The sequence below is a fragment of the Belonocnema kinseyi genome, chromosome 4 (assembly GCF_010883055.1).
Source record: "Belonocnema kinseyi isolate 2016_QV_RU_SX_M_011 chromosome 4, B_treatae_v1, whole genome shotgun sequence".
Lineage (NCBI taxonomy): Eukaryota > Metazoa > Arthropoda > Insecta > Hymenoptera > Cynipidae > Belonocnema > Belonocnema kinseyi.
The window spans coordinates 27642086-27669189 of NC_046660.1; the positions used below are offsets into that span (position 1 = coordinate 27642086).

The window sequence follows — 27104 nt, forward strand, 5'->3', positions numbered from 1 at the left end:
TAGGCGGTGTACAGTTCCAAATCATGATTAGACAGTGTACAGCGCCACATTACGCTTGGGGGAGGTACAGCCTTTCATCACGAGTGGGCGGTATAAAGTGTCATATCACACTTAGGTAGTGTACAGTGCCACATCGTGATTAGGCGGTGTACAATGCCAGATCATTCTTAGCGAGTGTACATCATCACACTAAAATCGGGCTGTGTACAGCGTCACATTACAATTGGGCCGTGTACAGCGTCACATCACGATTAGGCGTTGTACAGCGCCACATGATCTTTAGGCGGTGCACATATGTATACTGCCCTAACACATCGTGGACAAAAAAGTTTAATAGTGGGGTGTTTTTAAAAAAGCTGCTATTTTCGACCCGCCCTAATACGAAATGTTAACGGTTTTAAAATACGTTAACAATAAGAAGCAATAACACTTACTGAGGAGTAACAATAGATGTAGATATATACATATTAATAGAATAATGCGAATATGCTAACGAGAAGTTACCGATAATTAATTAAGTATAAAGTAATGATGACTATATTATCGTTAGATACACTTATAATATATATATATTAAATAAAAATTTGTTAAATATGTATTATTAAAGATCGTTGTTCTAAGAATAAGTGAAATGAGGAACGAGATTCTTGTTGCTTGGTTTTGTAACTATGCTGGACGAAAGCATTCGAAGAATAAAAATTGTTGTCGTAGAATGTGGCTGTTTTACATTTTTCATATCACACCTATAGGTACATCGTTTCAGAATTAAATAGAAAAATAATTAAAATCAATAAAAATCAATCAATTTCAATAAAAATTATCATAAGCGCGTAAGAGATGACTTTATGAAAATTAATAGCAAACATTAGGTCATTCATACTGATAAAAGAATATTGTTGTAACAATCGTCTGTTGACTTTATTATTTAACAAACCTGATGGCCTCTAATGAATATTTTATACCTGATTAATAGACATAACAATGGGGTGGTCCACTTTTTTTTTTATAAATTTTCATTTCCTTTTCCCGAAATTTGTAAGATAAAAAATATTAAATTCTTATTTTTTGGTATTAATTTTCTTTCGTGTGAATGTTTAACTTTTATCGCGAAAAGGAGAAGATTTCTAATTTAAGCCAGCTTTGTTCAACAAAAAATATAATGAAATAAAAGTTAAATTAATGAAAATAAAAATTTGATTCTTCTATCATCCTTTTCTATGCGTCCATTTTCAAATATTTTTGCAGGTCATTTATCTATAACCTTGATAAATCATTTTAGATGTTTTTTCTTACTTTTTCATAGTTTAATATTTTGTTGTTTTATTGAAATTTTGAATTTTGTTAAATTTTTAATAATTCTTTTAATAAATAAACATAACAGAGAATAATTTTGTGAAAAAATCTCTCGTTTTTGAGGAAATGTTTTTTTTCTTAAATACAGAAGAAATTTTCAACAAAATAATTCAATTTTTAATAAAACATATGTAACTTCATAAAAAAAAGTTGTTTCCCAAATGTATTACTTTTTCAACGAAATAGATTAAATTTCAACAAAATAGTTAAATTTTCAACCAAAAAGATAAAACTTTAAAAAAATAATAACGGATTAATTTAATCTTTAACCAGAAAAAACATTTAAGAAAAAAATATTTCTGAACAAGATAGATGAATTTTTAACTAACATTTCAAAACAAGAACTTTCTATAAGAAAGTAGAATTTTTAACTAAACACTTTTTAACAAAAAATTTAAGGTTTCAACTAAAAGATGATACTTCAAACAAAAAAATGTTTAACAAATGAATCTTTAACCAAGCAAACAATTTTTAAAATAGTTGTAAAATTTTCGACGAAATTGTTGCATTTTTAACCAAATGTTTAAATTATTTCCTCGCTCTCACTGAAAGTTTGTTAACTTTGATTAAATATTACCTCACTGAAAAACGAAAAATTTACAATAAGCTTGGAATTTCGAGAAAAAACTCAATTGTTTAAAACATTTTTTAAAAGATCTGCTTATGGAATTATTGGTGAAACCCTGAATATAAACTTATTTCAAAATAAAAGAATGTCTTATTTTTTTAAAACAAATTTAGTGGTTAAGAGCATGAAAATAGAAAAAAAAATTATAATGCGTTTTTGTACCACCCTAGATAACATAAATCTTTATAGAATATTTAATAATTTATCATTTTAAAAATCAATTTAAAAAATCGAATTATTCTTTAACGGTATTAAACAAATCTTGTGTAAAACTAATTTCGTTATTATTTATCTGAAAAATTTTGGTTTAATTTTCTAAATCGACTTATTGTAATTGTTGATCCAAGTCTTTATTGTTTCCAATGAATTGTTTCTCCACTGCATCCAGACATTTGATTCAACTTCAGCAAGTACAACGTCGTAGCCTATGATTTTTAGGCTATCGAAATTATTTTCCCTAAATTCCTGAAACTGAAATTAAAGTTTAAACAAATTTGCGAAATCTTTCGTTTGCTTATCAGTTCTCGAAAATCCATAAAATTAAAGAAATAAACCAAAATAATTTAATTGAATAATAATAATAAGAAAAAGAAGAAGAAGAAGAAGAAGAATAGGTCAATAAGAAGAACTAAAAAAGGTGGGTCTGATCCTTAATTTTAATAATTATGAAAAAAGCAAACAAAATAATTTACAAAACAACTTTTTTTATCATTATTAAAATATAAAACAGGGAACACCTTTCTTAGTTTTTTTTAAAATTAATTATCCTAAATTTTTAACTCGATGTAGTGCTACGTGTGAAAATAAAATAGGAAATAAAAAAATGTCGGTAAGGTAGGAATTTGGTCACGTGACCCACTCATTACATGGCCTTAAGACATATCTGACATATCCGACCACCTAACTCCTAAATCCTATCCCTAATTCCTAACTCCTAACTCTTGAACAGCAACTCCTGTGACCTAAATCCTAATACTTAACCCATATCATCTAACTCCTAACACCTTATTCCTAACTAATTCCTAATTCATAATTTCTAACTATAAACTCCCAAAAGCTCACAAGGGCCGGGGACGTAGAGGATAGTTTTGGAAATAAGGCAAAATGAAGGAAGGAAAAGTTGGTGAAGAAAGTTGAAATTAAGGGAGGGGAAGAAAAAAAATTAAGGGGAAAGAAGGGTAGAGGAAGTAGGAGAAGTTGTGAGAAATGAGGGGACATAGGAAGTGCGACGAAATGCTGAGAAAAGTGAGGAGAGGGAGAAGTATATAAGAAAGAAGTTAGTGAAGGGAGGAGAGGCGATGGTTGAAGTGTAGGGAGGGGGGTACTGGGTAGTGAGGGTAAGTAGGGAAATATAGGGGGTGTAGGAGAATGAAGGTTTGCATGACATCCGACATGTCGGATATGTCGGAAATGTAAATATGTCTTGCAAACCTTCATTCCCCTACACCCCCTATATTTCCCTACTTACCCTCATTGCCCAGGTTTGCGTGACATATCCGACATGTCGGGTATGTCGGAAATGTAAATATGTCATGCAAACCTTGATTCCCCTACACCCCCTATATTTCTCTACTCACCATCACTGCCCAGTACCCCCTCCCTACACTTCAACCATCGCCTCTCCTCCCTTCACTAACTTCTTTCTTATATACTTCCCCCTCTCCTAACTTTTCTCAGCATTTAGTCGCACTTCCTATGTCCCCTAATTTCTCGCAACTTCTCTTACTTCCTCTGCCCTTCTTTTCACTCAATTTTTCTTCTTCCCCTCCCTTAATTTCAACTTTCTTCACCAACTTTTCCTTCCTTCATTTTGCCTTACTTCCAAAACTACCCTCTACGTCCCCGCCCCTTGTGAGCTTTTAGGAGTTTATAGTTAGAAATTATGAATTATAAATTAGTTAGGAATAAGGAGTTAGGAGTTAGATGGTATGGGTTAAGTGTTAGGATTTAGGTCACAGGAGTTGCTGTTCAAGAGTTAGGAGTTAGGATTTAGGGATAGAATTTAGGAGTTGGGTGGTCGGATTTGGTAGTTAGGAGTTATATGTTAGGAGTTAGAAGTTTCGTGATAAGTGTTGGGTGTTAAGTGTGAAGATTTCGTGGTCAGGAGTTAGAAGCTAAGAGATAGAAGTTAAATGATATGAGGTAGGTGTTAGGGATTGGGTGATAGGAGTTAGGTGTTAGGTATTAGAATTGGTAACTTAGGAGTTAGAAGTGACCTGATAGGAGTTAGGTGTGAAATAATAAGATTTGATAGTCAGGGGTTAGACGTTGGGAGGTGAGAATTAGATTATATGAGTTTGGTGTTAGAAATTAGGTGGCAGGTGTTAGGCGATAAGATGGGAGTTAGATGGTATGAGGTACGTGTTACAAATTATGTGATAGGAGTTAGGCGTTAGCTGATAGGATTTGATAGTAAGGAGTTATGGTTATGGTTGAATATATTATGTAAATAAAATAAAAATGAACACATAAAATAATAATAATAATAAAGTAAATAAATAGAATAATAAAATAGTTAATAAATTAAATTATTAAAAAATTAAATAGACAATAATTACGTCAAATGAAATTAAAACTTTACCTCCAATAAATCTTGTTCTGACTTCAAAGACTTGGACATTGCTGTGATAAAAGCCTTCATCATTGAATGTGATTGTCCATACCTATTAATCAAAAAATTATTGTATAATCATATAATTAAAATTTTCTTAGTGTGCTTTTCTTACCTTTTAATTATATCTGGATAATTTCTTTCCACAAATCTTTGAACAGCAAAAGCTCCTTCTGGATGTTTTGATAACGATTCCAAAATAATTCGACTCTCTTCTTCACTGAAGGAATTTTCTTCAAGTGTCATTTTAAGAACTCTGTTATTAAAAATGTATACTATTCAATTAATCACGCTAGGTTAAGTGATCTCAAATTTATATCTATTTTATTCTCATGTTTTTATTAACAATTAAAAAAATTATTTTCAGAAGACAGTAATTATCCGATTAAAAATTTTTTTGAAGAAATTAAGATAAAATGGCGTATTAATTTTAGGAAGCAGATTTAAAAAACAAACTTCATGATTTCTTTTTATTTGATAACAAAAATGAAAAAAACTTTTTTTTACTTTTGGGTAGTAGCCTTTATTTTTTATAAAAACTTGAATTCATTTCACGATCCCAAAAAACGTATAAGCAACTAAAAATATTTTTGATCAACAAAACAGATGTGCAATACTTAATCGACTTTGTTGTAAACAAATAAGTTACTGGATTCGTACTAAATCCGAACAATTTACAGAGTTTTTATATTGAATTAATGAAAGTTATTAAATTGTTTATTGTTGAATCACATCAGGCATTTATATTGGAATAAATCAAATTTTACAACGGAATTGACTAAAAATTACTCGGCAATAACATTGACAGTGACACTGAGTTATTATAATTAGTCATGAATAACAATTCACGTTTGCTTATGCAAACTCAATTAACAAATGCATTGTTTATCTATTTTTCAAGACTTGAACTTAGTTTTTATAATGGTATACTTTAATTATCCAAGAATCTAAATAAATGAACAATTAATAATTTAAAAATCATTAATTTAAAATAACAAAGTATAAATAATCTAAAATAACAAAAAAAATGCATTATTTAATTAATTGTATTTAAAAAATCATCAGTTTTTTTCGATTAAAAGCAAGGAGTCGTTGCTAGTTAATTAGGTTTTAATTCTTTTTTCAAAAGTGAAATATTTGCTTCTTACATACATACGACGATGAAAATGTCAAAAAAGGGTTATCAACAATATTAATCGTCTCCCGTTAATTAAATATCCTTTAAAGTATATAATTTTGTTATTTAAATTTTATTACGTTGAAAGAATCAAGTTTGTACCTCAAAATGTAACATAACAAAGCATATATTAATAAAGTTTATTTAACGAATTATTTATAAATATTAACTGACTGAACGTAGTAACTAGGTGTCTTTTTAGAGAATGCCAAACTGATTTCATTACACTTACTTGTTTATAACAAAGTGAATAAATTTTGAAGATCTAATTAGCTACTGGAAAGCTTTTTTAAATATTTGCTTCACTCATTCTAAGAGTTTTGGAATTAATCTAAGCATTAAAAAAAACGGTATTCGTCACAATATAAAAATGAATATTTTCCTATTTTTATTATTGAATTTTTTAAATGTACAATTTTTTATAAATCTGCTACGTGAAATTGATGCAGTATATTACTAGCGCTTATTTTATTTTTGTAACATCAATTCTTATAAGAATGTTCTTCTCGTGCAAGGTAATTTACGATTTTAAATTATTCATAGGTTATGGGTCATTAGGCATTGTTTATTGGTCATAGATTATTTTTCATTAGTTATAAGTAATTAGCTATTGGCAATATTCCATAGGTCATTGCGCATAGGTCATTAGGCATAGATAATAGGTCATTAGGAATAGATCATAGCTCATTAGGAGTAGGTCATAGGTCATTTGGAATTGTTGATTGATCATAGATTTTTTACATTAGCTATTAGTCATTAGCTATTGTCAATATGACATAGGTCATTGGTTATGTGGCATTAGGCATAGGTCATAGGCCATTAGCATTCATGATTGGTCATAGGTTATTTTTCATTACTTTTTATTTATTAGCTATTGGGAATAAGTAATAGTTCAGTGGCCATAGGTCATTAGGCATAAATCATTAGGCATTGATTATTGGTCATAGGTTATTTTTTACTAGCTACTATCAATGGGCAATATGCTATAGATGATTAGTTGTAGGTAATTAGGCATAGGTCATTGGTCATTAGCCATAAATCATAGATCAGAGGTGATGAGGCATAGGTCATAGGTCATTTGACATTGATGATTGGCCGTAGGTTGTTTTTTACTCGCTACTATCAATTGGCAATATGCTATAGATGATTAGTTATAGCTAATTAGGTATAGGTCATAGGTCATTAGCCATAAATAATAAAGCATAGGTGATAAGACATAGGTCATAGGTCATTTGGCATTGATGATTGGTCATAAATTATTTTTTACTAGCTATTATCAATTGGCAATATTCTATAGATGATTAGTTATAACTAATTATGTATAGGTCATTAGCCATAAATCATAAATCATAGGTGATAAGACATAGGTCATAGGTCATTTGGCATTGACGATTGGTCATAGGTTATTTTTTACTAGCTATTATCAATTGGCAATATGCTATAGATGATTAGTTATAGGTAATTAGGCATAGGTCATAGGTCATCAGGCATTTTTAATTCTTCGTAGATTCTTTTGCATAGTTATTATTCATAAGCCATTGGCAATGCGTCATATCATTGGTCATTGTTCATTAGGCATAAGTCATAGGTCATAAGGCATTGATGATTGGTCATAGGTTATTTTATATTAGTTTTTAGTCATTAGTTTTTAGTTATTGGCAATATTCCGAAGCTCATTGGTCAAAGGTCGAAGACCATTGTTTATAAGTAAATTGTTCATTAGTTCATAGGTGATTGTTTATATGGCATTAGCCATATGTCATGTCTCATTATTAAATGATGATAGCTCACAGGTTATTGGACATAGGTGATTGGTCACTGATGCCGCCACCCAAGAAAATTATAAAATGGAATACGCCATATTTTTTTGATTTTTTTTTGCTAACTTTATGCTGAAAAAAAATTTTTAGCTCTTTAAACTTCGGAGAAAAGGGTGGCGGCGCTATCAGGACGTTCACTCAGCGCCGCCACCTACGAAAACTCACTGAAAATGATTATAATGCGATAAACAATGAATGGAGATTTTTTTGCTTTTTTTTCTCTATGATGACATATATTACGTTTCCCAAAAAACTACCCCTAAGTCTTACACAACTACCCCTGGGATCAAAAAAGTTTTCAAAATGGGAAAATACCTTCAACAATGTAAACATGATTTAGGACTTCAAATTAATTACATGACACTTGAAATTTTCGCCCTCTTTATAATTTCCCCGAAACTACCCTTCCACGTGAACGTATGCAGCAGAACATTTATATGTATGAAAAAAGCATTAAAAATAATTAAACTTAGAAGAAACTATTAGTTGATATTTTTTGCTCTTTTTTTCTCTCGGATAATATATAATTATAAAAAGGGGGAAATTCTCAAGTTTCATGCAATTAATTTGGTGTTCTAAATAATTTTCACATTGTTCAATGTGGTTTTCCAACTTTTTAAACGTTTCTGATTAAAAGGGAAGGATCTTTATGACTTGGGGTAGTTTTTGGGTAACATATTATATATTATCAAAGAGCAAAAAAGTAGCAAAAAAATATCAACTAACAGTTTCTTCTAAGTTTGATTATTTTCAATGCTTTTTTTCATACATATAAAGGTGAAATTATAATGAGAGAGTAATTTTTAATATTTATGTTATTAATTTTGAGTTCTAAATTATTTTTATATTGTTCAAGGTGGTTTTACAACATACAAAACGTTTTTGATGCCGAGTGGAGTTATGTATGACTTAGGGGTAGTTTTTGTGTAATATATTATATATTATCGAAGAGCAAAAAAGGAGCCAAAAAATATACACTAACAGTGTTTTCTAAGATTTATTATTTTATATGCTTTTTTCATACATATATATGTTCCGCTGCATAGATTCACATCGAAGGGTAGTTTCGGAGGAAATTATAATGAGAGAGAAATTTTTAAGTTTTATGTTATTAATTTTCAGTCCTAAATCATTTTTACATTGTTCAAGGTAGGTTTTTAACTTTCAAAACGTTTTTGATCACGAGGGGTGAGTATGTATGACTTAGGGGTAGTTTTTCGGGAGCGTGTTATATATTATCAGAGAGCAAAAAAGAGCAAAAAAATATCAACTAACAGTGTTTTCTAAGTTTTATTATTTGTATGCTTTTTTCATACATATATATGTTCCGCTGCATAGGTTCACGTGTAAGGGTAGTTTTTCGAAAAAATTATTAAGAGGGGGAAATTTTAAAGTGCTATGTAATTAATTTAAAGTTCTAAATCATTTTTACATTGTTCAAGGTGGGTTTTTAACTTTCAAAACGTTTTTGATCACGAGGGGTGAGTATGTATGACTTAGGAGTAGTTTTTCGGGAGCGTGTTATATATTATCAGAGAGCAAAAAGGGCAAAAAAATATCAACTAGCAGTGTTTTCTAAGTTTTATTATTTGTATGCTTGTTTCATACATATAAATGTTCCGCTGCATAGGTTCACGCGTAAGGGTAGTTTTTCGAAAAAATTATTAAGAGGGGGACATTTTAAAGTGCTATGTAATTAATTTGAAGTTCTAAATCATTTTTACATTGTTCAAGGTGGTTTTTTAACTTTCAAAACGTTTTTGATCACGAGGGGTGAGTATGTATGACTTAGGGGTAGTTTTTCGGGAGCATGTTATATATTATCAAAGAGCAAAAAAGAGCAAAAAAATGTCAACTAACAGTGTTTTCTAAGTTTTATTTATTTTTTTTTTTTGCTTTTTCATACATATAAATGTTCCGCTGCATAGGTTCACGTGTAAGGGTAGTTTTTTGGAAAAATTATGAAGACGGGGAAATTTTGAAGTGCCATGTAATCAATTTAGAGTTCTAGATCATTTTTGCACGGTTCAAGGTGTTTTTCCAACTTTTAAAACGTTTTTGATGGCGAGGGGTATGTATGTATGACTTAAGGGTAGTTTTTGGGGAACGCATTATATATTGTCGCAGAGCAAAAAAAGAGAAAAAATATATCAACTAACAATTTCTTCTCAGTTTGATTATTTTTAATCCTTTTTCATACATATAAATGTTCTGCTGCATACGTTCACGTGGAAGGGTAGTTTCGGGGAAATTATAAAGAGGGCGAAAATTTCAAGTGTCATGTAATTAATTTGAAGCCCTAAATCATGTTTACATTGATGAAGGTAGTTTTCCCATTTTGAAAACTTTTTTGATCCCGGGGGTAGTTGTGTAAGACTTAGGGGTAGTTTTTTGGGAAACGTAATATTATATTATTCCATAACCATAGGCCATAAATCATCGACTGTAGGTCACTGGTCATAGAGCACTGGATCATTAGTCATTGGTGACTGGTGTTTGGTGATTGGTCATTGAGTATCGATGATTGGTCACTGGTAATTGTTCATTGGTAATTGATCATTGGTAATTCGTTATTGCTCATTGATGTTTGGTGTTTAGCGATTGGTAATTGGTGATTGGTGATTTGTGATTTGTGATTTGTTATTCGACATTAGTCATTGGCGATTGGCGATTGGTGATTGGTGATTGGTGATTGGTGATTGGTGATTGGTGATTAGTGATTGGTGATTGGTGATTGGTGATTAGTGATTAATGATTGGTTATTGGTGATTGGTCATTGGTGATTGATCATTGGTGAGTATTTATTTTATAAGAGATTATTATGTTTATTAATAAAAATACTTTTCTATCGTTAATATTAAAAAAAAACATTCTATTCTCAAATAGTAACTAATCCATGATATTTGTTTTTTTCTCACTTTTGTAAAATCCAGGGCACTTGAAAGCATGCTAGCGCTGACAGGAGTCGATTTTTCTCCTCCTTGTCTGACGTGGTTATTGCTTTCTGCAGGAAGTATTGCCAATCTTCCTCCCCGCCAACTCTGGCGACGCTACAGTAAAATAACTGACGAATATGCATCGGAAGACTGAAATGCGATTGAATGACACATTTTAAAATATTAATATTTCAAGCACAAGCCGCTAAAAGAAAATAATCTATCAAATGAGATTTCTGTCCCAGTGGGCACGAAGTTTGGCGACGTCTTTACGACATTGTTGCGACATCTTTACGACATTGTTGCGACATCTTTACGACAACTTTGCGACATCCTATTTCCATGTCGTTAAGGTGTCTTTACGATATCGTAAATAAGTCGTATGATCTTACGATGTCTTTACGATATCGCAAAGACATCGAAACAACATGGACATAGGATATCGTAAAAATGCCGTAAAGATGTCGTAACAATGTCGTAACAATGTCGTAACAATGTCGTAAAGACGTCGCCAAAAATGTACCCAGTGGGGTCCCCCAATTAACTTTTATTCGTAATTATTGTATAAGATTTTTTTTAAGTTGCAATTTTTAAAATAGGGTGAAAATTAATTAAATACTTACCTGCTTCCAGATTTTTTTGCCATTTCAAATGTCTTTCTAGCCCAATCAAGGCACGGAGTGTGCTCGAAAGCACATGCAATCTCTTTAACTAATCGGTCTAATTGTGATCCTTCCTCTGTTTTAGATTCCAACTCGCTGTAAATCATAGACACAAAATTGCGCACAAAGATCTGAAATATTACGTAGAGATGAGTCGTAGAATATCTACAATAGTTAGCAAACAATGTGAATGATAAAATATGTAAATTGCTTAATTTGCATAGATATAGCTGAGTTGCGTTGACAGAATGATAAAAAGAACTTGGTTGAAGTGAGTTATTTTGGGTACCTGAAAATCTTGGTAAACAATTGTCTCGTAGAGGGAAAATTTCAATTTTAATAAATGAGCAGTCACAGCGGCCCAAGGCGCGTAATGTCTTTCTTTTGTTTTGATATAATTGAGAAAATTAAATGCCAGTTCGTAAGACGTGAGACCGGCTTGAGCAAGGTTGAGCACGTCGTCGATCAGAGATGCTCTTGTCTCTGGTGGAAATTGTTCGTGGTTTTCTTGAAGAGCCTCAGACAAAAGCTTCCAATTTCCTTTGTCGTAATTTACACGATAATATCCTTTAAAAAGTTCCAAAATATAATATTTTAGGCAATTAATTTAAACTAAATTGCCCTCAATTGGATTGAAAATTGAGAATATAATTTAGTTTAATTGATAAATTGATCAAAATAAAAATTGATAATATAATCGACTTGAGAATTAATTGAATTAGAAATTGAATTGAATTAAGAATTAAATTTAATCGAATATTGAGAACATGATTGAATTGAGAATTATTGGAATTAGAAATTGACTTCAATTGAACAACTTCATGATTGTATAAAATTAAGAAGTGAATTCAAAATCTTACATTGAAAATTTAATTAGAGTGAATTAAGAAATAAATTGAGAATCTTAATTAATTAGGAATTCAATTGAATTGAGAACTACATTCATAATCAAGAACTAAAATCATAAATGATAATTGAGAATATAATTGAATTAGAAATTGAATTACGAATTGATTTCAATTGAGAATTGATAGAATTAAGAATATATTATCATATTAAAAATTGTAAAGATAATTGAATTGAGAATTAATTGAATCAAGAATTAATCTTACTTGAGAATTTAAATTGAATTGAAAATTGAGAAGTGAATTAAATTAAAAACTGATCAAAGAATTCAGCAATGAAAAATTAAAATTAAAAAAAAAGAATTGAAAAAAATCGTAAATTGACCAATATAATAGAATTAAATCGAAAATTTAAAAAATAAGGATTATATTCAATTGGAAATTGAAAATTGAGAATATAATTGAATTAAGGATTGATTGCATTAAGAATTTAATTTAATTTAGAATTTAATTCTATTGATTATTGAAAAATGAGAATGGAATTAAAGTGAAAATTGAAAATTGAGAATTAAATTCATAATTGGGAATGAAATTAGAGTGAATTAGGAATTGATAATTAAAAATGGTTAAGAACTCAATTAAATTGAAAACTGAAATGATTATTTAGAATTGAGAATTCACTTGAAATAAAAAGAAAATTGAACATTAAAAATTGAGAACTGAATTAATAATTGAGATTTGAAAATATAATTGAATTTAACATTAAATTTAATGAAGTAAGGAATTTATTTGAATTGAGAATAGCATTGAATTTAGACTTAACAATTGAATTGAAAATTGTGGTCAACTAAAAATATAATTATGTTTCGAATAGAATTGTAATGATATTGAATTGAATTAGTGATTGAATTGAATTGAAATAATGATTGAATTTAATTTAATTAAGAATTGAATTGATAATATAATTTGATTGTGAAAAGAATTAAATTACCATTTTAAAATTTGAATTGAGAGTGCAGTGAATTGGAAACTGAGAATATAATTAAATTGCTAATGAAATTAGGAATTTCATTTTATTTAATTAAGAATTTATTTAAATCAAGAATTTAATTGAGGAACTGAATTTATAAGTAAATATTAACAATATAATTAAATTTAGAATTGAGTTGAATAAGGAACTGAATTTAATTGTGAGTCGGATTGAATTGAGAACTGTAAATTAATTTAAGTACAAATTTAATTAAGAACTAAATTAATAATAATTAAATTATTATTTTAATTGAATTGAGACTTCGATTGAATTGAGTAAATAATTGAATTAAAAATTAAGTTAAGAATAAATTGAAATTGCAATTAAGTTTAATTAAATTGGAAACTGAGTTCAATTTAGAATTAGATTGAATCAAGAATTGATCACTAATTTGAGCATGGATTGAATTGAAGATTGGATTGACTGGATAATATAATTAAATTCGGAATATAATTGAATTGAGAATTGTATTAAATTTAGAATGAAATTGAATTAAATTTATAATTAAAAATTAATTTAAGCATGAATTTAATTAAGAATAAGATTGAGATTAAATGAATATTTGAATTGATTTGCGGATTGGATTAAGTTAAGAATATAATTGAATAGAGAATTGTATGGAAAATTAAATTGAGAATTAATTAAATTATTCATTGAATTCAATTGAGACTTGAATTAATCATTAAATTAAATTGAGAATTAAATAGAATTGAAATATAGTAACTGAATTAAATTAAGAATTGACAATCGATTAGGTCATGAATTGATGTGAGAATTGGATTAAATTGAAAATCGATTTTAGCATGCATTTAACTGAGAATTGAGTTGAATTGAATTAACAATTGGATTAGGAATTCATTAAATCAATAATTGAATTGAGAATTAAATTAAGAATTGGATTTGATTGGATTTGATGAGACTTTATTATATTGGATTGGATTAGATTAGAAAAATTAATTAATTATAAAATTATTTAAAAATAGGAGCTCTAATTAAAACGTGTAAACAATTAAGGTGTTAATTCAACCAAAAAAAATAAATAAAAAAAAATTCTTCGAGTACCTACAATAATACTTGAAATCATAAAAGGAATAGTAATTACCTGTTCTGTTAATGTTAAATACAACCCAAGAGTCCTTTTCAGCAATTTTCTCAACTGATATTTCGCGTTCTGATTTCATCCAGATTTTTGTAGGAAATGTCCAATTACGATGTGACTCAACATAAGTTATAAGGATATTCCACAATTTTTCGTTCGATGTTGAGATATTATCATACGTAAACCAGGTCTATAAACAATAACAATTTGATTGCATTGAATTACTTTTAATTCTATTTAACTGGAATTAATATTTCTGCTGTAAGGAAATATAAACAGATTTTGTTTTGGTTATATTTTTAATTAAAAATAAAGTGATACTTCAAACGATGTCTTAACACCCTAGACTGGATTGTTGCTTCCAAACCAGTTAAAAGATCCATCTAAATTTTGTTAAACTTAATTTATAACAAATAAGCTTCCCGTAAAAATGACCCCTACTAGAACCGTTTGAAACTAATAGTTTACGAGAAATTAATTAATTAATTAATAGTAGCAAGATTTCAGAGATGATTTTTCATTTTTAAAAATCTGATTTTTTAATTTTTTTAAGAAACTGGTTTAAATGTGTCAGTTACAAAAAAAACTGATTACGCAATTTGATTTTACAGAAAAAACTTACATAGAGAACAGATTGTGAATCATTTTTTTTGTCACTTTAAAGTTTAAATACATACTTATATATTTAAACAATTTTTTTTAAACAATGGGAAAACCGTATTTTGATTAAATTTTCTAATCCCGCAATATTAACTTCATGGTGTGTCAATTGTAAATTGACATTATTGAAACAATATCTTTCTGCAACTAATCTTCCTCGCCTAGAAAATCGGGAAAAATTAATTTTCATTCTTCCCCAAGAGTTATACCAAAATTTATTCAGATTGTTCCGCCAACTTTAAGTATGAAAAAGAAATTATTCTTTAAAACCGTTTGTTAATAAAAATGTAAACATTTTTTGGTTTCTATCTGAAAAGAACTTTTCCTTGGAGAACTGTCTCGTGCATGATTCACAGAGTCCATTTTCAAAGAGTTAAAAATAAACTATAGTTGGCAAAAACCTGCCCCTCCTCCTCGCTGCCCTTAATTAACAAATTAATATCTCGTAAACTATTAGCTGAAAAAGGTTCTAAAAAGAGTCATTTCGAAGAGCTTTTTATGTCCTAAAAAAGAAGTCAACCACATTTTTTACGAATTTCTCAACTGGAAGCAAAAATCTAAGCGAACGTGTTTGAAAATCATTTAAATGTCAACTTTTAACGACTCTATTGACTTTTTATGACGCAAATTCTATAAATGTCAATTATGACTACGTTCCAGTTCAATAGGCATAAAAAGATTGTAATTTACACGATTCATCCGCATAGGAACAAACATCCTGTATCATTAAAAAATTTTAAAGACGATTTGTACTTCTGTGAATTTCAGCATATTTGCATAAATGAATAATAGAATGATCATTAAGAAAAATCGTCTATGGAGTTACTTTTTAAATTACATATACCTGAAATCAATGTATTATTAACAAAACAAAACAAAAAAAGAAAAACACCTGTCGTTGATGATATTTGCAAATATTTCGAGGCCTTTTTGCAATAAATTGTTAATAAATATGACAATAATAAGAATAAACAAATTTTATAACATAATCATTTAATAGGTAAATAAGCAAATAGTTAAACAGACAAATAAGCAAATAATAAATATAGCATTTTCAACCAAATAGTTTAATTTTCAAACCAAAATTATTTGTTAACCAAACAGTTGCATTTTAAATTTAATAGTTTTATTTTCAAGCTAAGAATAAGAATTTTTAATCAACGAGTTGCATTTTTTAACTAAAAGGATGAATGTTCGAACCAAAAAAAAATTCTAGCAAAGCAATTGAATTTTGAACCAAGAAATATTTATCAGTCCAGAAAGAAAATTATTGCATTTTTAAGCCCAAAAAATTACAAAACCGTTGAGTTTACTGATAAAATAGTACATTTTAAACCAAAAAGAGTAATTTTCAACTAGAGTTGAATTTTCAAGTCCAAAAGAATTGTTTTTCAAGTAGGACTTTCAATCCCAAAATATAAATTAAAAAAAGTTAATGTTAAACAAATTAATTTTCAAAAAGAAAAATGAATTTTTAACAAACAAGTTGATTTTGACGCAAACAGTTGTATTTTCTATCAAATAGTTGAATTTTTACTAAAATTCTAAAATTTCAATCCTAACCGATAAATTTTCTACAAAAGAAGTATATTTACAAGCAAAGGGTTAAATTTCTTATAGAATAGTTGAATATCCAATAAAAAAGATTATTTTCAACCTAAATTTGCAGTTTTAACCAAAAAAGATGAAATTTGAAACCAAATAGATACATTTTTAACTAATAATGATTTTCCAATCAAGAAAAAAAATATATCAACCAAATTCTGAAATTTGTTAGCGAAAAAGAAGAATTTTCCACGAAACAGTTTTCTATTTTCAAACAAAAAAGTTTAAATTTCAACAAAGCAGTTATTTTTCAAAGAGATGAATCTTCATAAAAATTCTACAAAGCAGTTTAAATTTTATCCAAGTAGTTAAATTTTCAACCAAAAAAAAGATTACTTTTAAACACAATAGTTGAGTTTTCAAAAAATAATTTTACAAACAAAAATGTAATAGTAGCCTTTTAAATTAAAATAATTAACTGTGAAAAAGAAAATAAAAAATGTCATACTAAATGTTGAATTTTTAAGCCAATAAGAATAATTTTCTACAAAATAATTTTTAATTTTTAAGAAAAAAGTTAAATTTCAGTAAAATAGTTATATTTCAATCAAGGAGATGAATCCTCATCAAAAAATGAATTTTTCGAAAAGTAAATTAACTTTCGTCCGAGAAGTTAAATTTTCATCCAAAAAAAATTATTTAAACAAAATAGCTGAGTTTTTAAACAAAAATTTTTCAGCTTAAAAATTTGAAATTTCGAAAAAAATAATATGAGAGTTTTTAGTGAAAAAGAATTAATTTTAATCCAAACTGATGACTTTTCTACCAAAAATTAATTTTTGACTTGAAAGAATCAATTTCCTATCCAAATAAATATTTTTCAACCAAGTCAGTCCTGAAAAAAATGGTATCAAAATAATTTAAATGTCATCCCAAATAGACAAATTTGTAATTAAATAGTTGAATTACTAACCATTAACAAAAATTATTTTTTAACAAAATTGTTGCATTTTCAACAAAATAATAAAGAAAATTACTATAATCAAGATTTCTCAACAAAGAATGAATATAAGAGTAGACTTTTAAATTTAAAAAAAATTATCTTTCAACGAAAAATGTTTGGAATTTTTTATTGGATTCTATTAATTCCAGTTACATTTAAGCAAACGAACGAGAGAAAAAAGGAATTTTTATAGAAAACAGGGTGAAAAATAAATTCTTTAAAAAATGGGGGAAGGGGAAGGGGAAGGGGAAGGGGAAGGGGAAGGGGAAGGGGAAGGGGAAGGGGAAGGGGAAGGGGAAGGGGGAAATAGGGAATTATGGGGGAAAGTGAGATGTAAGTAGGTTAACAGTTATGGAAATTATTGGGTATGTAAATAGGTGCATGGGTAAATAGGTACGTACATAATAAGCTAGATAGGTAAATTGGTAAATAAGGAAAAAGTTGCGTAGGTAAATATGTAAATAGGTAGGTATAAAATAAGCCAAATAGATGGGTAGGTTAGGTTGATAGAGTAGTGTAAGTGAGTAGGGTTAGGCATATGATTAGCTGAGTATAGTAGGTCGGAAAGGTTAGAGGTAGGGTAGATGGATAAGAAAGGTAAAGAAGGTGTTTTGAGTATATGGGGATGGCAGGAGAGAATGGTGTGTTGTATCAAAGGCGAATAATGAAAGTAAGGTATCTTAAGTGGGTGTGGTAAGTAGAAAAGGTTAAGAGTATGGTAGATGGGTAGTGTAGATAAATAAGAAAGGTAGATAAGGTGTGTAAGGGCGTATAGTGGATAGGGCAGGTCGGAATGGTGTGCGGCAGGGAAGGCGGGTAATGAGAATGAGTAGCTTACTTTGATGAGGTAGATGGAAATGGTTAAGGAAAGCATAAGTGGGTAGGGTAGATAGGTGAGCAAGGTAAGTATGAGTGGTGAGATGGTATGCTGTAAGGAAGACTGGTAGGTCAGTTGGTTACGGCAGGTAGGAATGGTTAATTGGCAGGATAGGTGGGTAGGGTAGGCGGATAGGATAAGTAGGTGTAATATGTAGAGATAGCTAGAGGATAGGATAGGTGGGAAGAGAAGTTGGCCAGGGTATGTGGTGATGCTATGTAGTAGTGAAGATCTACGGCTTAGGTTGGTAGGGTAGGTGGGAATGGTTAAAGGATAGGATAGGTAGATAGGTTAAGTGGATAATAACGATCGCTGAAGTATATGGGTATGGTTAGAGGATGGAATAGGTGGATAGGGTAGATGGGTAAGGAAGGTGGTTAGGGTAGCTAAGGATAGTTAGTGGGAAGGGTATGAGAGTATGATTAGTGAGTAGGGCAAGTAGGAATTTTATTTTAGAAGGGAAGGTGGGTAGGGAAGTTGGATAGCGTAGGTGAAAGTGAAGCTTAGGTGAGTAGGGTTGTTGGTAATAGTTAAAGGGTAGAATAGGTGCGTAAGGAAGGTGGGTAAGGATTAAATAAATAAGTAATGTAATAATAAATGAAATAAAAATTGACAAACCTGATTAATAGTGGCAGATTCACTTTCGTAATTCCTGTTTACAAAAACCACCGGATATCCATTTTGAGTGATCCATGAAGACATCACATCCCTCAATTCTAGATTTTCCGAAAAGTTCTGAGCCCCTATAGCCTCCCAAAATGATTCCAAATTTCCGTTTCCATAAATCCTTTAACAAGTAATTTTCCCATCATTAGCTTTGAGTTCTACAATTTTTCTTCTAATAGGAAATATAATGTGATGCATGTAATTTGGAAGCATTTTAGCGCCAGATACCCACCACCTGCTAAGGAATTTCTGGTAGCCGCTCCTAAAGGCAGTTTCACTTATCAGGCCATGCAACATGCGAATAAGACATGCACCTACGACCAATTTTTATAATCAACAAACTTATCAACTTTTCATTGAAATACATTAGTGTTGACTCAAGGTTTTCGAAAATTTCAAAATTTTAGGTTTTTTGCAGTACTGTCCCATTTTGTTACATTCAAAAATGTAGGAAGAAAACACATGATTAAAAATTGCGTCCAAACGTAAAAATGTCCCAATAAGTACCACATGAAAGTGCAAGAAGGGTTTTTTGCATTGTTTAAACATTAATTTTTATTTATAGCAGTTTTTAAAACTTTTTATTAAAATCAACAAAATATTTTATTAAACTTAACAAAGCTAATTTTTTAAACAGTTGCGCTTTTTTATCACGTCTTTGGCTGGTTTTTAAATATGCTTAAAAAGTATAGCCTAAATTTCACTTTTTCTGAATTATTCTTATTGCTTAATAAATCTTATAATTGCTTTAATCTAATTTATAGAAGTGAAGAGTTAATTTTTTCATTGCAGCTGACTATTTATTGTTTAAAAAAGTAAGGATTAATTAAAATCAACCTTTATTAGGAAAAGTCTTTAAAAAATGGATTTCTTGCCACTTTTAACCAATTCCAATATTAGTCCTAATCTTTCGTTTTTTAAACTTATTACTAATTATGTTGATAATTAATTTTCTCATAATAGCAAGAATTAATGTTTGAAATACTAGCCAGATTAAAGGATTAAATTAGAGGACATTTTTACTAAATAATAATAATTTTGAAAAAGAAAAGGTTCATGAATAATATTCATGGGATAACTTTTTATTGCACCATATAAGAGATTTGGAGGGGTTGAAATAAAACAATAATAACGAGTGAATTGTCGTAGAAGAGTTGAAGGGTGTTGCAAAAAATTCTAAACTTTTGGTTTTTTGAGCCACCCTAATATAGATTTTATTTTAGGGTGGACCAAAAAAAGACTTTATTTTTTTTCAAACGGAACACCTGAAAAGTTTTTCTTCAGGTGTCAAAATTGAAACCTGATTTTTGGCAGAGTTTAAGAAAAATATTTAGAGATCCTCCAAGTTGGTTTTCGTAAATAAAATGATTTTTTTTTAAATATTTTCTGCCAATGAATTTTTTCTTCGTCATGAATACATTGTAATCTTTTTATTCAAGTTCATCATTCAGATTGTTAGCACACCTAAAAAAACGTGTAGACATAATTCTGAGTGATTTATTTCGATGAATGTATGCAGGCCGAAGTAAAAATACACAAACAGCGATTATTTAAATAAAATAACAATTTTAAAGAGGGGTTCCTGAGTCTTTTTTTTTAATTCAGCCAAAAATGAGGGGTGTTTTTGACAACAATAACCACTTTGTAGGGATACCAGTTAAGAAGAAAAAACCTTTTTTGGACAACATAGATAAAATGCAGAAAATCATCAGAATATTATCAGACTATTATCTTACCCTTGCTATAATGATCTTGAGGGTCGGAAGCATGCAAATGGGAAGCATGTATCTTGGATTGAAGTGACCTTGAAACACTGTAACCATCACGATCCATAATTTTCCATTGAACATCTGATTCGAATGAACCGGATGTGTCGAATGCCGTATCTATCTAAAAGAGGAAGCTCGTAAAAAAAAATATATATATACATATATGGGTGTATAGGTGTGTCTAGTAAGTGGAAAAGAGCAAGGCCTTACTATACCTGAATGAAAAATCAAAATGTAAAGTGCAAAGCTTATACAATTTAAACCCCTAAGAAACTATCTTGAAAAGCCTTTTGCTGTTCCCTAAGAAAATAGCAATCTTCAAAAAGTGTTTGTTGTTCCTAAGAAAGTGAAAATCTTAGAAAAGTATGTATTATTACCTGAGAAAGTAACAATTTAAATAAAGTGTTCGTTGTTGCTTGAAAAAGAAGAAATTTTGGAAAAATCTTAGACATTTGTTTATTGTTTCCTAAGAGAGTAACAATCTTGAAAAGATGTTTACTGTTTCGCAAAAAAAAATAACAATCCTGTAAAAGTTTTTATTGTTACAGAAGAAACAAACAATATTGAAAAAGTGTTTGATGTATTCAAAGAAAATAAGAATTGTGGAAAATTCTTTTATTTTACCCGGCGAAAGTAGCAATCTTCAAAAAACGTCTGTTGTTTTCTTGAGCAAAAAGAAATTTTGAACAAATGTTTCTTGTTTCTTTACAAAGCGACAATCTTGCGTAATTCTTTGTTGTTTCCCAAAATAGTAACAATCTTGGAACGATGTTTGCTGTATCAAAAAAAATCTTTTAGAGAGGTTTATTGTTCTATAAGAATGAAAATATCTTGGACAAGTTTTTGTTCCCTAAGAAAATACAAATCTTAAGAAAGTATTTGGTATATCCCAATAAAGTAAGAATCTTAAAAAATATTTTCCATTTTCCTGAGAAAGTTTTAATCTTTGAAAAGTGTCGCTTCTTAAACAAGAAGCAATCTTGGAAAAATTTTTGTTTTTATTGAAGAAAGCAAAAATCTTGCAAAAGTGTTTATTGTTTCATAAAAAAGGAATGAGCTTGAAAAGATGTTTGTTGCTTAAAAACAAAAATCATGCAAAAGTGTTTATGGTTCCATAAGAATAAAAAAATCTTGGAAAATGTTTGTAGTTTTCTAAGAAATTAAACTTTTTCAGGAAGTATTTGTTGTATCCCTAGAAAACAAGAATCTTGGAAAAGTATCTTTCTTTTTTCTAAAAAGTTGCAATCCACGAAAAGTGTTGTTTCCTAAGCAAAAAGCAATGTTGGAAAAATGTGCTTATTCTCCCTATGAAAGCACCATTGGTGCAAAAGTATTTGTTGTATTTAAAGAAAATAGCTATATTAAAAAATTTTTTGTTGTTTCCTAAAAATAACAATCTTGGAAAAGTATTTTTTTTCCCTGAGAAAGCAAAAAAACCTTCGAAAAGTGTTTCTTGCTCTATAAGAAAGTTACAATCTTGGAAAAGTGTTTGTGGTTCCCGAAAAAAGAAGCAATTTTATAAAAGTGGTTTTTATTTCTTAAGAAAGTTAAAATCTTCAAAAAGTGCTTCTTCTTCACTGAGATTGTAACAATCTTAGAAATGTGACTTTTTTCCTCTCAATGTAAAACGAATATAATACATTAATATTATATCAATATAAAATATCAAACGGAATGTCACTATCTTGCAAAAGTCTTTGTTGCTTTCTAAGGAAGTAACAATATTGGAAAAATGTTTATTATTTCACAAGAAATTAAAAATCTTTAAAAAAATTTTTTTGCTTATTAAAAAAGTAACAATCTCGAAAAATTACTTATTGCTCCCTACTTGTTTCCTAATCATTTAAGAATACTCGAATGTTGTTTTTTTTCCTAAATTATAAACTAATATAAAATCATGTATCAATATAAAATACCAATCCGAAAGTAATAATCTTAGAAAATTGTTTATTCTTTTCTTAAAAAATAAGAATCAAGAAAAGATGTCCATTGTTTCACAAGAAATTAATAATCTTGAAAAAGTGTTTGTTATTTTCTAAAGAAGTTACAACCTCGAAAAAGTGCTTGCTCCCTAAGAAAACAACAATCTTGGAAAATTTTTGTTGTTCCTTATTTGCTGTTTTCTAAGAAAGTAAGAATCTTAGAAAAGTGTTTTTTGCTAACAAAAGTTTGTTTGTTAAAGTCTGGTAAAAGTGTTTTTTGTTCCCCTAAAATGCAATGATCTTTGAAAAGTGTTTTTTATTTCATAGATGTTAAACAAATATGAAATCATATATCAACATAAAAGACCAACCGCGAAAGTAATAATCTTAAAAATTTGTTTGTTGTTTTCTGAAAAAGTAAGAATCATGTAAAGATTTTTATTGTTTCACAAGAAATCAACAAGCTTGGAAAATTGTTTTTTGTTCTCTATAAAAGGAACACTCTTTTAAAAGCGTCTTTTATTCCTTAACAAAGTTAAAATCTTGGTAATGTGTTTTTTCTTCTTTAAAAATGTAACAATCATTAAAAAAATGTCTGTTGCTCTTTAAGAAAGTGACAATCGTAAAAAAGTGTTTTTCTTTCAATGCAAAACGAAAAGTGTTTTTTGTTCCCTAAGAATGTAAGAATCTTGAGGAAGGGTTTCTCGTTTCCTAAATGTTAAGCGAATATAAAATCATATATCAATATAAAATACTAACCCGAAACTAACAGTCTTAGAAAATTGTTTTCCCTTTTTTAAAAAAAAATAAGAAACGTGGAAAGATAATTATTGTTTGACGAAAGTTTTTATTGTTCCCTAAGAAAGCAACAATCTTAGGACATGTTTGATGTTCCTTATTTTCTGTTTTATAAAAAAGTAAAAATCTTGGTAAATTGTTTGTTGAATCCTAAAAAAAAGTAACAATCTTGCAACTGTTTATTATTTTCGAAGAAAGTAAGAATTTTAAAAAGTGTTTGTTGTGTCCTAAAAAAATTACATTCTTGGGAAAGTATTTTTTGCCCCCGCCCCCAAGAATGTCAGACTCCTGAACGAGTGAATTTTATTTCCTAAGTTTTAAACGAATATAATATCATATATTAATATAAAATATCAACTCGAAACTAGTAATATTAGAAGGTTCTTTGTTTTCTGAAAAAGTAAGAATCGTGGAAAGATGTTTGTTGTTCGTTATTCACTGTTCCCTAAGAAAGCAAAAGTCCTGGAAAAGTGTTTGTTATTTCCTGAGCAAATAACAATCTTGTAAAACTATCCACTCAGAAAAAAATTTGTTTTAAAACAAACACATCGTCCTCTTGCCCGTTTTGTTTTGTACCACTGGAATATCTTTTTTATACAAAAAGAAGTTATTTTTCTTCAAGATTATTTGAAGTTTGTCGCAAAAGGATGATGTTTGCTTTAGACAAAATATTTTTCAGAGAAATGAAACTCCTTTTAACTATAAATTTAATAGGAGATTCCATTTGTATTAAGAAGCATCCTTCTGATACAAGAGAAAATTTCTCTCAGTGTCTGTTGTTTTATAAGAAACAGTTTCTGTTATTTCTAAAGAAAGTGTTTGTCGTTACATAAAAATGTTTGTTGTTTCCTCAATCTTAAACCAATATGATATATCAATATTTTATCAGTATAAATTGTCAAAAAAAAAGTAATAATCTTGTAAAAGTGTTAGTAGTTTCCTAAGAATGTAGAAATTTCGAAAAATTGTTTGTTTTTCCCTAAATATGAAACAAATATAATAAGGCCTTGCCAAAAAATGAATGAATGACTTGCTTCTCTAAGAAGTGCGTGGCTGAAATAAATAAGAGATCCTTCCAAAAGCCAAGAATCCGTCCAATTTTGAGTGTTGACTAATCCACCCAACCATTGTTCACCAACTCGATGAATTAAATTCTTGATGGCATTCATTTTTATCACTACAGCTGACTTATCACCAACATAAAAGAGTTCTTCTCTAAAAACAAAGTTGTTCCAAATATGTCTGAATTACAACCAACTCTCCTCATTTGAATCAGTGGAATTTTACAGAAAATCAGTGACTTCTTTTTGTATTTCTTTTTTGTGAAATGATTTCAATTCGGATTGGAAAATTTTAAATGCAAAGAACTCACTTGATTGATATCAATCCGGGACTTCCCGTCCCATCTACTATCATAGGGAGACCAATCACGTCTATTTTCTTCATAGGATAAGTGATGTTGAACAAACTGACCAAATTGTCCAATACTACATCAATTTTATCCATAAAATATGTCATTTCCAGTTTTCTTTCTGAATCTCCCCAAAAGTTTATTGGGATTTTAGGTTCACCGTAGTCAGTTTTTACAATAAACTGAATGTTGCCTTCGATAAAAGCTAAATTGTGAGGAGAGAGTAGTTCAGTCTCTTCAAAAATATCGAGGATTTGGCCATCGAAACTGTTCAAAACGATTTTTTAATAATCAGAGATTTTATTATACACAAATTTATTTTACAAATTAAATTTATTAATTAATAATAATATACACTGCCCTCGGAAATATTGAAATAATAAACATCTGTTGCACAAGGAAGATGCATAATATCACAGGGTCATAAGAAAGAAATTTCTAGTTTATAACTCAAGAACTAGTAATTCTTTTTTAAGTTTTCTTAGCTTCGAAGAAATATAATATTTAAAATATTTCGTCCTCTAAATTTCACATCTCTACCTTTAGTTCTGTCAATATTGTCGTGTTTCAAAGTCATCAGTGATGTTTTTCATTGCTTCGACTGGCCTTGTAGATAATTTCCGAAATTAGTGTACATTATTAATCAATACTAACTTTAATTATTAAAATTATAAAAAAAAGAGTTTAAGTTATACACTTAATGTTCTTTGAAGGATTGAAATGAAATGCAGCAATTTTTGTCCTACTGAAGTCTACTTACGAGTCGTTTGACATCTTGAGTGGCATGTTCGAGAGGACTCTCATTTCTCTGGGACGTGACACAGACAGGGAGAAACAAGCCTTAAATTTCATGTCATCAAAAATGGGAAAAAGTCGATGTGAGTTCATAGGTTTCAGCTGAGTTGCTATTAACCATCTTTTAAAGTAAAGTGCAAAAATATATTTAAAATTCTTTTCTTTTTCACTGCATATTCTTACATTTAGTACATTTATTTCTATTAAAAATTTATTAATAAATAATTTCATTATGTAAAAAAAATGTGCTGCCTTTTCGCATTCATTATTTAAAGTTCACAAGAGACAAATATTCATCTGAAAATTGAACATTTTAATTTTTTATACCTAAAGGAGTTCTCTTTGAAAATAAAAATTAAAAACAGCGCATATTTACAAATCTTAGGATTTAATTAAATTACATAATTTTTTTAAGTTTCCAGAAAAAATATTACTATTTTATTTTTTACTAGAAATATTATAAAAATTAATGTATAAACTTAAGATAGTTTAAAGTGAGCTTGAATGGTTATAAAAGTTTTAAAATTGAAATTAAAAGTTTTGTTCTTGTCAGCAGTAATGAACGGAAAATTCGATTTTATATCCATTAAAACTAAATGAAAAGACCTCTGACTTTTTCTGATGAGTTCTGGACTAAAGAGTTTTATTTTTTAATTATCTTCTTTAAGTAGTTTTTGTATGAAAAAATTAATAACGATATTTTTATACAAAGTTTTTAGAAAATAAACTTTTGGGCAATAAAATATCCAGAAACAAAAATTTGGAATAGGAAATTCTAGCTATTATAAAATTTGCGACAATTTGAAATTTCCGTACAATAAAAGTCCCCAGAAATTGTAATATTGCTTACTTTGTAAATCTCCTATAAAAGATAATTTCCAAAATAAAATTGACAGCTGAAAATTTTTAAGTTATAAAATTACAAATTACAAATAGGTGAAAAAAATTTTATAATAAGTAACTTATAAAATGAAAATACTAAATAAAACCAATAAATATGTTTATCAAATGAAAGTATTTTATTTATGTTTTTTTTATTTAATATTTAACGATTTTTCAATATGTTTGTCTTTTTAGTCTTAAATTATATTATTTAGAAATTTTTAAATGTCAAATATTTTTTAATTTTGAGAATTTTTCTATTTCTAATATTTTCTCTAAAATAACATTTATTATTGCAGTTGAGTTTCCATTAGGGTGGTCCTAAAATGGATTGGATTTTTTTTCTTAAATTTTTATGAATACCGGGCGGAAGTTTGTCGGGAATTATAATTTGTTTTCGGTTTTTTTAACGTAAATTGTTTCTTGTACATAAATTTTCTCTTTGAACTGACAATTAAATGTTTACGTAAATTGTTTAAACAATTTATTATTGATTTGAACAATTTTCTTATAGAGTAGAGCTAGAAAGTCGCGGTTTTTATAAACAAATTCTACTCTTTCTACAATTTAATGTTAAGAAGAATGATTGTTAAAACAATTCATCATCATTGTTAA

The 27104-nt window shown here is 28.7% G+C and overlaps 1 protein-coding gene across 1 annotated transcript in view; it reads right to left on the reverse strand.

Annotated features, from left to right (window-relative positions):
- Positions 1-1856: 1856 nt before the first annotated feature.
- The window catches only part of LOC117171929 (aminopeptidase N-like), a 50982-nt gene continuing 25734 nt past the window's right edge, over positions 1857-27104 (reverse strand). The window contains exons 5-17 of the mRNA XM_033359592.1: positions 25573-25728; positions 24774-25079; positions 24436-24616; positions 20649-20802; positions 19145-19226; positions 18865-19033; positions 14165-14351; positions 11477-11754; positions 11149-11318; positions 10508-10675; positions 4708-4848; positions 4563-4644; positions 1857-2452 (exon numbers count right to left, since the gene is read on the reverse strand). Of these exons, the coding sequence (XP_033215483.1) occupies positions 2297-2452; positions 4563-4644; positions 4708-4848; positions 10508-10675; positions 11149-11318; positions 11477-11754; positions 14165-14351; positions 18865-19033; positions 19145-19226; positions 20649-20802; positions 24436-24616; positions 24774-25079; positions 25573-25728 (2230 nt within the window). The 3' untranslated portion in view covers positions 1857-2296. The remainder of the gene's footprint in view (positions 2453-4562; positions 4645-4707; positions 4849-10507; positions 10676-11148; positions 11319-11476; positions 11755-14164; positions 14352-18864; positions 19034-19144; positions 19227-20648; positions 20803-24435; positions 24617-24773; positions 25080-25572; positions 25729-27104) is intronic.